The sequence below is a fragment of the Typopeltis vanoorti genome, chromosome 2 (genome assembly GCF_054136105.1).
Source record: "Typopeltis vanoorti isolate ZY-2024b chromosome 2, IOZ_Tvanoo_1.0, whole genome shotgun sequence".
Taxonomy (NCBI): Eukaryota; Metazoa; Arthropoda; class Arachnida; order Uropygi; family Thelyphonidae; genus Typopeltis; species Typopeltis vanoorti.
Window position 1 is genome coordinate 25,071,028 of NC_143550.1, and position 13,818 is coordinate 25,084,845.

At 35.1% G+C, this 13,818-nt stretch overlaps 1 protein-coding gene across 1 annotated transcript in view; it reads left to right on the forward strand.

The window, feature by feature from the left end:
* The window catches only part of LOC150108887 (thioredoxin-like protein 4B), a 30,206-nt gene extending 17,434 nt beyond the window's left edge, over positions 1 to 12,772 (forward strand). The window contains exons 2-3 of the mRNA XM_090404068.1: positions 6,083 to 6,234; positions 12,269 to 12,772. Coding sequence (XP_090260194.1) covers positions 6,083 to 6,234; positions 12,269 to 12,434 — 318 coding nt within the window. The 3' untranslated portion in view covers positions 12,435 to 12,772. The remainder of the gene's footprint in view (positions 1 to 6,082; positions 6,235 to 12,268) is intronic.
* The last annotated feature ends 1,046 nt before the right edge of the window (positions 12,773 to 13,818 follow it).

The window sequence follows — 13,818 nt, forward strand, 5'->3', positions numbered from 1 at the left end:
TAGAGCCCACAAAGATTGTGGGCTCTATTGGTTCGAGTTTTAATAATGCCATAATGTTGAGAGTGGTGGTGGGAGAGTTTGTGAAAAGCCCAGTCTTTGTTACTGTGGAACCTCCCTTTCAACTGAACTCAACCACACTCAACACCTTCTTTTCCAATGGTTACAATGATTACAGAATTTAAAAAATAATAATTTCTCTTCCCCCATTCCCCAGCCATCTCTTCAGAAGGATTTCAGAAATTACATCACCATTCCCTACATCCGTAGCACATCAGAAAAAAATAGCTAGGTCCTTAAAAAAAAGTACAACCTCTACACAGCTTTTTAAGTCTTACTGTAAACTCACTACCTTATCCATTCTTAAAGAGATCAGCTCCCTCCTCTTTCAGTGCCTGGAGTATATAAAGTACCCTGTTCCTGCAAGCTGGCTTACTTTGGACAGATAGGTAGATCAGCAACCATCCATTTAGAACAACACAAATCATATCTCTGCGATCATGACTATGGTCAATCTGGCCTTGTAGACCATGTTTTGGATACAACTTACAACATCTCCTGGAGAAAAAACCACTATGCTCCACCATAGTAAAAAAAAAGAGACTGTTTTTAGAATTGCAGCGGCCCTCAGAAATCAACCAAATTTAAATAAATATGGTTGCATGAAACATCCCAAAATTTGGGAAACATTAATTATCGGAGGTTCCACTTTACATTCTAGACGACCTACAAACACTCATAGAGGGCACACCATCTAGATAGATCTTTATAGTCACCCGTGTCTTTCACTTAGTATTGTGTTGTATTTGAGTGTGTGTTACAAGAGTTATTTCTAATCCCTGAAGATGTCTCAGTAACTGAGATGAAATATTGGAAGCATTAAAATTAGTTTTTAATCCTTTCCTAGTGCTGTAAATATTCCATTAAACCTCCAACATGATGTCTTTCCAGCACTTAAGCCTCAACACATAGATCCTTACTCTCAGCAATACACAAATTGCTAGAAAAGATTAGATCTTTTTCATTTTAAAAATTTTATGGAATTTACAACCGTGTTAAAAAAACTTTTTATTATCCCGACGTTTTGATCTTCACATCAAGATCATCATCTGGAGCGTACATAAATATACAGGACAAGCTGAGTTACATCATTAACTGTAAGCTAGAGAAACAATGATTTGATCACGTTATTCTACTGGCATGACCTCTGGTGAAAAAATAAAAAAATAAAATAAAATAAAAAATAAATTTTTACATCAAGCTAAATTCTATTTTACAATGACAGGAATAAACATTCTTTTAGATGGTTTTCTTTCAGAAACAATTGGTGTCCTATTTTTAGTATTACAATTCTTATTTTTGATTTACAATACTGGATTTTCTACAGTCCTGTTTATAGTTGTTCTTGGTGAGGAAGTCGAATATATACCTTCCATATGTTTGGGATTTTTAGACCATCATTGTTGTTCAGATTGAGATGGTTGATAATAATCTCGCAGGCTTCCTTGAATTTCCGTTCGTACCATGTTCTAGTGTGATGTAGACAGCTGGTGGTTTTCCAATCAATTCTGTGTAAGGTATTCAGGGCATGATCAGAAAGGCCAGCATCACCATAATTATTATATTTAATGTGTCGTTTATGTTTTTTTTGTCTAATAGGAATAGTGCATCCTGTTTCTCCTATATATGGTATGTTGCAAGTACAATAAATCCGGTGTACTCCAGGGTGAGCTAGTGGAGGGAGTGGGTCTTTGGATGAGTTGAGTAAGCTTTTTAATTTTGCAGGAGATTTAAAGGTGGCTTTCAGGTTGTACTTTTGTAGTACTCTGTTTATTTTGTCTGATATTCCTTTAATGTAGGGAATGGTTATAGTTGTACTGTAGTCTGGTTTGCGATTGATTTTTATTGTGGTTTTGTAGAGAATTTTGTTAATGGTGTTTTGGCTGTATCTGTTTTTTTGTAAGTTATTACTGATAATTTTAAATTCGTCGTTCAGTGCCTGTTCACTGGAACAGATAGTCTGAGCTCTGTTTTTTAGTGTGTTGTTTTTGTGTTGGGTGGTGGTAGAAGTTTATGTGTATATATTGTCCCGTATGTGTCGGTTTTCGGTAAACAGTGAAGGAAAGATTGCCCGAGGGAAGATGTGTGACAAGTGTATCTAGAAATGGAAGTGTGTTGTGTTTTTCAATTTTAATTGTGAACTGTATGCATTTGTGTTGTTTGTTTAGGTGGCTAAGGAATGTGTCTAATGTCTGGCGGCCATGGGACCAGATCACGAAAACATCGTCATCTAAGCCAGACATCTCATCTAAGCCAGGGTTTTAGAGGGGAGGAATCTAGGGCAAGTTGCTCAAAATGTTCCATGTAAAAGTTAGCAATGGGGGGGGGGATAATGGCGAGCCCATGGCTGTGCCTTCTTTTTGTAAGTAGAAGGCGTTTTGTCATACAAAATAACCCGACCGTAATACATGTGCAAAAAGCGCCATGATATCTGGAGGGAATTTGTTCTGTAGGAGAAGGATTGTGTCATTGATTGGGACATTTGTAAAGAGGGTAGAGATGTCAAAAACTGACTAATAAATCATCTTTTTCTAATGTAATGTCTTTGATGATGATTATCAAGTGTTGTGTTTTTTTGATATAGGAGGGGGAATGACCTACCAACTCCTTGAGTGTTGGCGCTAATTTTTTGGCTAAGTGATATGTCGGGCTATCAATTCCTTCAATGATAGGTCTTAGCGGGGTGTTTTCTGATCATGCCCTGAATACCTTACGCAGAATTGATTGGAAAACCACCAGCTGTCTACATCACACCAGAACATGGTACGAACGGAAATTGAAGGCAGCCTGCAAGATTATTATCAACCACCCCAATCTGAACAACAACGATGGTCTAAAAATCCCAAACATATGGAAGGTATGTATTCGACCTTCCTCACCAAGAACAACTATAAACAGGACTGTAGAAAATCCAGTATTGTAAATCAAAAATAAGAATTGTAATACTAAAAATAGGACACCAATTGTTTCTGAAAGAAAACCATCTAAAAGAATGTTTATTCCTGTCATTGTAAAATAGAATTTAGCTCGATGTAAACATTTATTTTTTATTTTATTTTATTTTTTATTTTTTTCACCAGAGGTCACGCCAGTAGAATAACATGTGATCAAATCATTGTTTCTCTAGCTTACAGTTAATGATGTAATTCAGCTTGTCCTGTATATTTATGTACGCTCCAGATGATCTTGATGTGAAGATTCAACGTCGGGAAAATAAAAAAAGTTTAACATGGTTGTAAATTCCATAAAATTTTTAAACTGAATGCTGATCACCGTGTAACCCTAAAAGAAAGGATTAGAACTTTTTGCTTGGACTAGTGTTTGCCTCCAGTCTTTCATGGCATAAACACATCCCATCAAGAGACCCCTCAGCATCCAAGAAACTTGGCATTCTCTTTTGTTCAGGAGATTATTGTACACCTAAAATTTTCCATAAAATCCTGGATGCCATACAGAGGCATGCAGTTAGGCTCATAGATGATCCATCTCTTACAGACTCACTTCACCCTCTATCTCACATGCACAGTGTTTCAGGAGTGTGTATTCTACAGGTACTTCTGTGGTCACTGCTCTAGTGAAATTGCAACCATCATTCCTCCACTTTCTGTTGCACCTGTTAATATAAGCGCTGTAACTGTCCAGCACATCTCTTTACTGTGCAACTTCAAACACTGAACCTGCTTCTATTCATCCTCTTTTATTCCATCCATCCATGTCCTCTACAACAGCCTTCCTTAAGAAGTATTCCCAAACAGTTACAACCTGCAACTCTTCAAAAAAAAAAAAAAAGTAAACTTTTATCTTAGTCCTCAACTGCACCCCACACATGGCACTGATGTCCATATAGGTCTCTTGGCCTCTTGTGTATGGGATATATGTGTGTGTATATATATATATATATATAAACAAACAAACAAATAAACATAAACTTAGACCACTAAGCCATGAGCATTTTAAAATAGAAGACATATACTTCTTTAAAATTTTTTCTTACTCCCACCATTTGAAAGAAAAGTGGTAATTTGAACATATACAAGTTGGTTATAGATGTTTATTAATTAAATTTTGTTTAAATGCTACAGAAAATATGCCTGAAACTAAAAAATAGTATTAAAAGGCAGATATGCACTCCTTTGGATTATCTTTTAAATAGACAACTCAAATATCATTCAAGTTTCACATGCTATAAATATTTTATGAAATTACCATCTTGCTTTTTAGGAACATGTTTATTCCAAGTCTTCCACTTGGTGAATAGGTCCTCCATAGTTTTTGTTAAATTTTAAAATATTTCAAGCGCATAATCACTAAATATTACTGTATTTTCCTAACATAAACCTGTTAACAGTTACTAACAAAACATAGTTTTTCATTAAAAAAAAATGTTGATGTAAGAATGCCAGCTTATTTGTTGAGTGGAAATATACAGATGGCTGGAGTTGTTGAGTTGTAGATAATCGGATTCAAAGCCCTGCATTTTTTTGTGTCCTTCCCCTAATACATTGAAAGTTTATTTTTCACTTGGTTAGACTATAATAAATTTAGTTTAATCCTTTATCCAAGTGTGAGCAAACAAAGTTTGCGCCTGAAAGTATCTTCAGGACTGGAGTAAGGTGGTACAACACCGGGCAACTCGTTGCAAAGGTGGAGCAAGATAACATCACTCCTATCTCAGTATCTCGAATAATGCAAAACACATCTCCTTGCGGATATGTATAATGTTATGCATTAAGGGAAGGGCCACTACCCAGACTAGTTTCAACCTTTATTGAGGTCTCTTCAGTGGGAGCCAGGCCCAAGTGGAGATACCAGGCAGAAGCATTAGCAAGGTCATCTCTACCTATAGGAGTTGCCAAACGGTGTGCCACCTTTTTATTAAATTACTCTGGATTTAGAGAAAGATGTTGAAAGTTTATTTTTCACTTGGTTAGACTATAATAAATTTAGTTTAATCCTTTATCCAAGTGTGAGCAAACAAAGTTAGCGCCTGAAAGTATCTTCAGGACTGGGGTAAGGTGTCGTTGCAATGGTGGAGCAAGCTAGCATCACTCCTATCTCAGTATCTCCCATAATGCAAAACACATCTCCTTGCAGAGATGTATAATGTTATGCATTAAGGGAAGGGCCACTACCCAGACTAGTTTCAACCTTTATTGAGGTCTCTTCAGTGGGAGCCAGGCCCAAGTGGAGATACCAGGCAGAAGCATTAGCAAGGTCATCTCTACCTATAGGAGTTGCCAAACGGTGTGCCACCTTTTTATTAAATTACTCTGGATTTAGAGAAAGATGTTGAAAGTTTATTTTTCACTTGGTTAGACTATAATAAATTTAGTTTAATCCTTTATCCAAGTGTGAGCAAACACTTGGATAAAGATACTGAGATACGAGTGATGTTAGCTTGCTCCACCTTACCACAGTCCTGAAGATACTTTCAGGTGCAAATTTTGTTTGCTCACACTTGGATAAAGGATTAAACTAAATTTATTATAGTCTAGTAATGATAACTCAATTATAGATCTTGTTCTTCTGCCATTCCAAGTATATTTATTTATATTCTTTTTTTGAGAAAAAAGTATTACCGGTAGTTATTTTAAAATTAAAGTATTGAAGTCTAGTAGTTCTTGACTTCATTTGTAATTCATGCAAATCATTTCCAACTCTAGTATTAAGATCTACTATTAATATATAGTCATTTTTATTACGTTTATTTAACTGATTTTGCAGTTCCTCATAAAACTGTTTGGAATCATCTTTCCTGCTTTCTTCAGGGGCATATACTCCTATGAAATTTAAGTAGCTTCTGTTTGTTTTAACTGTTATAATCAGATCATTTCGTATTTTATTTTTCCATTTATTATTGATTAAAATGGCCACATCACTAGAAGCTCTGATATATTGGTTCACTCCACTATAACACACTGTATCTACAATCTTTAATGGGTGAGACTTAAATAAAAATAAATCATGTTATGTATTGATATATAATTTGTATTTGCATGTTCTTTACAAATCTGTATACTTACAGCTTGCCAAAACATCACCACTCTTGGCTCTAATGGCTGACATCTATATAGCTGATGTTCAGGAAGTCCCTGTTTACACACACTATTTTGATATTACGTTCATTCCTGCAATAGTCTTCTTCTTTAATGGTCAGCATATAAAAGTAGATTATGGGTGAGTAGTTTTGTAAACAAATATACATTAATTTTAATATTGATTAAATGTTCTTTTATGTGTAGGAGATTCCTGTTATGTCTTTCTACATGTCTGTAAAGTTGGATGCATATCAGAAATTATATTAAGAAAGACAAGCTTTATACTGGATGTGTTGATTGGGAAAGAGTGAGAAGTGCATTTGCGAAAAATTTGCACTCTTGAACAACTCTTTCTAAAGGGTGTAATCTGCCTTTAAATAAAATTTTTTTTTTATTGCAGTATATTGTATGAAACATGCATGTATGAATATTATTGCTTGATTATATTTAATTAATAGCAGTATTCATTGATCTATTTTCAATATTTTAATAATGAATTTTGGAGATTCAGACCTGGATGTGTCTCACTGGACAACAGCTTACAAATTTGATAAAATATGGGCAGCTCTCATGTACCTTAATTGTTATGAAATGTAGCTGCATCTTGTTCGGATTTTTTTTTTAAAGCTACCACCTATGCACATGACATGTCTAGGGACCTATAATGCAGCAATTCATGTTTGGACAAATGATTAGAGAGAGAGAGAGAAAGAGAGAGATGAAAGGAATCCGTTCATGTGTTTCTTGAAGAGTTGGAGATCATATGCATTAGAAAAAATGGTATAAAGGAAGAGGATGTTATGTTTATATATGATTAGAAGAAAGCAGAGGAATAGCAGTGTCCAGCTCAGTGGAGTATCATCCATGGAAATACCTATAGAAAAGACAATGCAGAAACAGAGCACCTATGGGAAAGTGATTGGAGGTAGTCATTGAGAGAAAGATCATCTATGAAGTGAATAGCTCTTTTGGATATATGGTCTAGCATTCTTAGGGAGGCTTGGTGCACCCAGAATGTGAAAACAATATTCTAGTATTGGGCAGATTTGAGATTTATGAAGTTTAAAAAAATTTTTTTTGTCATGTTGTACCATCATTTTTTATTTTGGTTTAACCAGTAAGAATACAATTTGGTCGGCTAAATCCCAAATTGCCAGCCCATCCTCGTTCGTTCAGTATCCAAGTAGATACCCAACAGGGTGCACCACGAGAAGGTGAGGATTGGACATTAGGTCAGAAGCCCTGGTCGGTTCTCCGCATTCCTTTAAAGGCTATGTGGAGGTCTCCTCTCAGTTATACAGCTTTGACCCTTAAGCACCCCTTATAATATCAGATCCTTGAAATATAAGATCTGATAATGTTGGAGTCTTGACAAGTAACAGACTGATTTGGAGGAAAATTGTAGATAGGAAGTTAGTAATGATGTAATTTTTTTTCATGTAGTACTATCATATCCTGTACACCCCTTAAGGGTACATGGCAGGAATTTGATGATGATGAAGTTTTAAAAATTGAGAAGCGTTGTTCAGAATAAAAAAAAAGTAATGTTATGCCAGGACAGGCTAGATGGGAAAGTCAGCCAAAAAAGAAAACTGATCTTGGTTGGTGAATAGAGTGTTATCAAAATTAAAGTTGGGCATTCTTTCTTCTGGAACATAAGACAAGATTAAATGTAACCTGAAAAAGGATAACATTAAAGCAGGAAGACAAGTTTGAAAACTCACTTAACAGAGTTAAGTTTTTGTACTGTTATTGAAGCTTTATATTTAGTTACATTTAGTTAAAATTGAGATGCCCACATTAATGTTTCCAGAAAATGAATATATATATATAATAAACAGCAGTAGTAAAGTGCTATAATTACATTTAAGAAAGCATTGTTATCCTATTGCATTCCACCTCACATCTTGGTCCTGTCAAGTTTTCTGAACACATACTCAAGTGTAGCTATAAAGAATTTAGGGACTATTGGATCATCATCTTTTTTGACACATTTATTGACTAGAAAGTCTATTCTGTACAAACAGCTGTTTTTTTTTTTTTTGCTATAAATAGCTTTTGACATTTATGTTTCATTTGAGCTTCTCAAAAGAGCAGCACAGACTGATGAATCAAATGTGTTGTAATGCTTGGTAATGTATAGAAATCTTTCAATTTTGATATATTATATGCAAATGATCTATTGTGGAAATTTTTCCTAAATTCTGCACTTATGTGGCTTTTTTTTTCCTCCTCTTTTCCTCAGTTGGCATGATAGTTTCAAATAACTAATGAACTTGTAGTTATAGGCAGTAAGATTGATTGATTGGTCTAGTTATTTTCTTATATAAAAGGATTATCTTTGATTTTAGTCACCCATATCCCATATCTATGAGATGGTCTCTTCGTATTTGAGAAATTCTGCAAGTCTGACGTATATAAAAGAATGGAATTCGATAAATATAAATGCTCAGATGTTTATAGAAAGGCTTATGTCTTTTGGAGACTGAAGGAAACTACTTATGATTTTGATGGGCTTATAGGCACCTCTGATATTATGACAGAGAATTTGGAGAGATTTCCAGTGTATAGGATGGGAAATGAAGAGAGAGAGACAGAAAATCTATAATGAATTTTGCTGTGGAAAAGGATTAGAATATCTTTTGGACAGTGTTTACCATTAAGGATGAACTGGCTAAGCAGAAATGAATGTTTTGATGTGTGTGTACAAGAGATGTACATTGCTCATTTTGAAGTTGTGAATTATGTCTTTATTTTGTGATGGGGATGAAGATAAGCATCCAGCTACCCAGACTTTTGGTAAATGAAATTCTTTTTCCTGATGTTTTTGAAAACAGAATACTAGAAAAAATTAGTTTGCTTGAATGAATGAAATTGAGAGAATTTAGAAAGTCATTTAAAATACCATGTCTCCAAGTATTAAAATAAAAAAATCCAGTGTATCTCTACCATTTGGTGGAGGCAGGTTCTAGGTTGCTAAAGAAAATGTTTCTCTGAATTGATCTGCAGAAGGGGGGGGGGTAGATAAGGGATTTCTCCATGGTCAGACCAAAAAGTTGTTTGTACCATTCAAAGTAATTGGACTTGAAGGCAGGACATCCAGATTTCAATTATGTCAGACAATAAAATGGAAATATTTTGATATTTTCGGAACAAAACTGGGTGAGTTCTCAAATGGATCAGTGTCTGATGTGGCTATTCAATAATGCTGCAGGATATTTAGATAAGAGGCGAGCTTATACCATCAACTATGGGTCTCAGATAAATGTCAGTCTTGTGAACTTTGGGCAAGAGGGTAAAGAGACTGAGGTTTTGTTTCATGTAAATTGGCTAGTTTGGCATGTTACAAAGAATTACTATTGGTTTGTCTGAGTTCCTAGGATCCTTGTGTGGAGTAAGTTGAAAAATCTAAGAGAATCTACAGTATTTATGACAACCATCACATCTCCTTTGTCAGCTTGATTGCTTTTTTTCTTGTTAAATTTGAGTAGACTTGCTTTTCTAAATTGATTTTGCTTTTTGGTATGCAAGATGATGAAAGAAGTGCAGGAGCTTTGGACTTTAATATTTGTGGTGTTCACTGGATGAAGGGCCTTTTCTGCACACAAAATGTTTTTAAGGGGAAAAAAAAATTGCTGTCATACCTCTGTATCAAGGTTATCAAATGACCACCTTTTCATTTGGGTAAGGAAATTTTTCTTCTATTGTAAAAATACTAGAATTGTATTTTTTCTCTCTTCTTTCTAGATGTTAAGACTTTCCACACACTGCCTTTAGTCTAATTTCTTTAAATGGAACAAACAGCTTTTTGTCCCAGCCAGAGGAAGTCTCCCATCTTTCGACATAACTGGGTTCACCTTTTCAAACATTCAACTTGAAACAATCCTAGAAGACAAGTGTAGTATATCATATGTTACTCATTTCTCGTTCTTTAACAATGTTTATATGAGAGGGATTTTTAAAATTTGTATTTAACTTGTAATTGTTACCTAATCTACCATCCTGAAGAACTCATTAATCCAGTAGTAAAACTAGTGAATACACTTTATTATTATTTAATGATGGATGAACCCAGTCTTATAACTGAACTCATTACGATAAAGAGGCTAGTTTTTCCAGCGGCGTAAATTGAGTTAAGGGGATAATAAATCCCTCATTATTTTCAAGCCGGATGCAAAACTCGGAGATCTAAGAGTTTCATGCCGAAGAACTATCGGCAAGTCCAAGTGTAAGTCATCACTTGGGTAGTACAACACTATGGCAACTCATGTCAAAGATGGAGCAAGCTTTGTCACTATCCTTAATATTTTCTCATAATGTAAAACACAGCTCCTAGGAGATGTATTACTGTTTTACATTATGGGGAGAGGTCACTACCCAGACCGGTTTCGACCTTTATTGAGGTCTCATCAGTGAGTAAGATAGTTCTTCGGCATGAAACTCTTAGATTTAGATCTCCGAGTTTCGCATCCAGCTTGAAAATAATGAGGGATTTATTATCCCCTTAACTTAAACTGAAATCATTGTTGTAAAGTTCCATTGTTAAATATGTTCAAATCTGACTTCATGTAGGCCCACAGCAGGAAAACTTGCCGCTGTTACAGCACTCAAAGATCAAGCTAATTTTGCTCTTTTCCTCCAATTCCTGCATAGGTGACCAAAGAAAATCACTTCCTATCATATTAGTAACTAAGTACTGTATGCCCTGTGGTTTTTTGGCAAAAAAGACATCAGAAGTATCAGAATACTAAATAACTTGGACATTAGTCTTTTGGCCCTGATGGCATCTTTCCAATTGTACTCAAACATTGTGCTTGGGTAAACACCCATGTTATATTGTCTCTGAAGTGTTTTATACTTAGCTGGTACTTATCCCAACAGATGGAAGCAATGTCCAACCTGTTTCCAAAAAAGGGGAGATAAAAGTTACCATTGAACCCCACAGACTAAATGCTGTCACCTCAGTCTTTTCCAAAATAATGGAGAAAGTAATCAGTAGTAAACTTCTCCTCTACCTAGAGGCTCACTAATATGGATTTATTTCATCATTCCAGGTCCTCGGTTTGAAGTCTTAGCCTACATCATGTGCTATGGAAAGGTTTCGAGAAAAGTGCTGTTGCGCTTGATATTTCCAGAGCTTTTGGTTGCATTGAGGCCTGCCAAGCAAATTGCATGCTTTGGTCTACTTAACATCCTCTGTAAATGGGTAGCCACCTTTCTCTCAGGTCATGGACAAACTGTTCCCTCTCTTCAAGCTTTGCAACTACTGCAGGAGTGCCTAAGGACTTACCTCCTATACATAAATGACCTAATCTCAACAGCCACTAATCCTATTGACAGTGATCTCCATTCATCCTCATTTGGAGATGAATGGAGATTGCTCTCAAATTTGACAAACCATATAGTGATTGGGCATATTGCTTCAAGATGACGTTTAAACATTGATATCACCTTTTTTTTTTATCCCATCTATCCCTGTTTTCTGGAACAGACTTTATCAAGAAGTATTCCCAAACAACTTTCATCTGCAACTTTAAACAAACTTCTTTCTCAATCCTTAAATGGGACAAGGATAATCTGGTCATCTTCAATGCCCCCAACTGCATAAATAAAACCTCTAAAAATTTTTGCTATACCTACCTCAACCTCTTATCACATGGATGCAATGTTTTAGCAGGGTTACTGCTTCACCAAATTAGCAATCTTTTCTCTTTTTTCTGTTTGCCTGTTAAAATGAGCTGCAGCTGCTAAGCACCCCTTTTCAGTGCAAATGCAAACACATTTTGCATTTGCTTCTCATCTAATCTCTCTCTCTCTCTCTGAAGCAGCCTTCCTTAAGAAGTATTCCCAAACTACTACAACCTGCAACTCATGAATTGTCAAACTTCTTTCTCAGTCTTCATCTACATCCCACTAGTGGTACTAACATACTTATAGGTTCTTTGACCTCTTGTGTATGGAGTCATAAAAGTTAAGCTTCATAAAATTGGGAAATCTGTTTTCCAGTCTTATTATAAAAGCACCCTTCATTGTTGTGCTCCTGGGTGCTGTTGCAGAATATGTGGTGGAAACTTAGATTATAGGATTTTAATGACCTTTTATGATTATATATTATATTGCAAACCTTAAGTAAAAGTTGATTTTATTTTATATGTCCATTATTGATTTTCCAGAAGTGCAGACCATACCAAGTTTGTTGGACCTTTCCAAGACAAACAAGACTTCATTGATCTTATTGAAGTGATATATAGAGGAGCTATGAGGGGTAAAGTCATGGTAACCTCTCCAATCGATTCATCTCGAGTGCCCAAATATGATCTCATCTATAGAAACATTTAACATAAAAGCTGCATTGCATTCTGTGTATTTTAATTGTGTAAATAATTGTAAATATACTTCTTAAAAAGTATATTGAATTAAGTGGTTTCAGTTATGCTTGACTGCTATAATCAGAATCAACTGTATTAGGAAGTAATGATATTACTAATCTTAAAACGTCAAATACTCAATATGGGGGAGAGAAAAAAAAGAGAAATCCCTTGCTTTAAACAGGTAATGTATCCTGTGAAAATGGCATGCAACTGAAAACATGTTAATTGAATATAATATTAAAAGACTGTAGTAGTAATAATGTTCTTTAAAATTAAATGTAAATAAAATTATTTGAGTTAAATGAATGAGCTTTCAGAAATTTATTAATATACTTTGAAATACATTTTCTCTTAAAAGGGTTGCTGAACTTCATTATATACTCAGCTGCTTTAAATGATCGTTTTGAAAAAAATTCATAATTAAACTTTAAAATAATTATTCCATATGACCAAATACTAGAATAAGTTATATGTAACTACAATCAGTTTAGTCATTACAATTTCCATGGAAGCATTGGTAATTGCAGTAATTTACACTACCAGAACATGACCATCCTTATCCAGAGCTGAATTTGCTCACTTTATTGCAATACGAGGATGGTCTGAAAAGTTCTCTGCCTAACAATGAAAAATGAATTTATAATTTAAAAATATTATTTTTGAACATAATTTCCCCTTAAGACCAATACATTCATTCCAGCGATGCTCCAGTGCCATTATCCCATCCCTGTAGTAGTTCTCAGTAAGATCTGCAAAATACCCCTCTACAGCTGCAATCACCTCTTGATTCGAAGTAAAACGCTAACCAGTGAGGAAGAGTTTTAGTTTTGGGAAGAGATAGAAGTCAGACAGAGCCAACTCTTGGGAATAGGGTGGATGTTCCAACAATTCATAGTGCGGATTCCTTAATTTTCCCATTGCCAAAACACTTTTGTGGGCAAGTGCATTATCTTGATGAAAGACCAGGGTCTTTTCTCATTAATTTTTTCGTCTAGTCTGGTTAAAAGATCGGAATAATATTCCACGTTTATTGTTTTACCCTTTTCAAGATAATTAATAAACAAAATGCCTTTAGCATCCCAAATTACTGATGTCGTGACCTTTCCTGCCGACGGAATCAAATTTGGCTTCTGTCCACTGTTTTGACTGCTGTTTGGATTCTGGTGGGTAATGTTGAATCCAAGTCTCATCCATAGTAATAAATCGACACAAAATCAGTTTTATTCTTGTTAAACTGCTCCAAGCACTGTTCAGAGATTTTCATGCAAGTGCGTTTTTGATCTGCTGTGAGCGAGTGTAGCACCCATCTTGCACAAAGTTTTTTCATTTGCAATTCTTCATGCAGAATATAT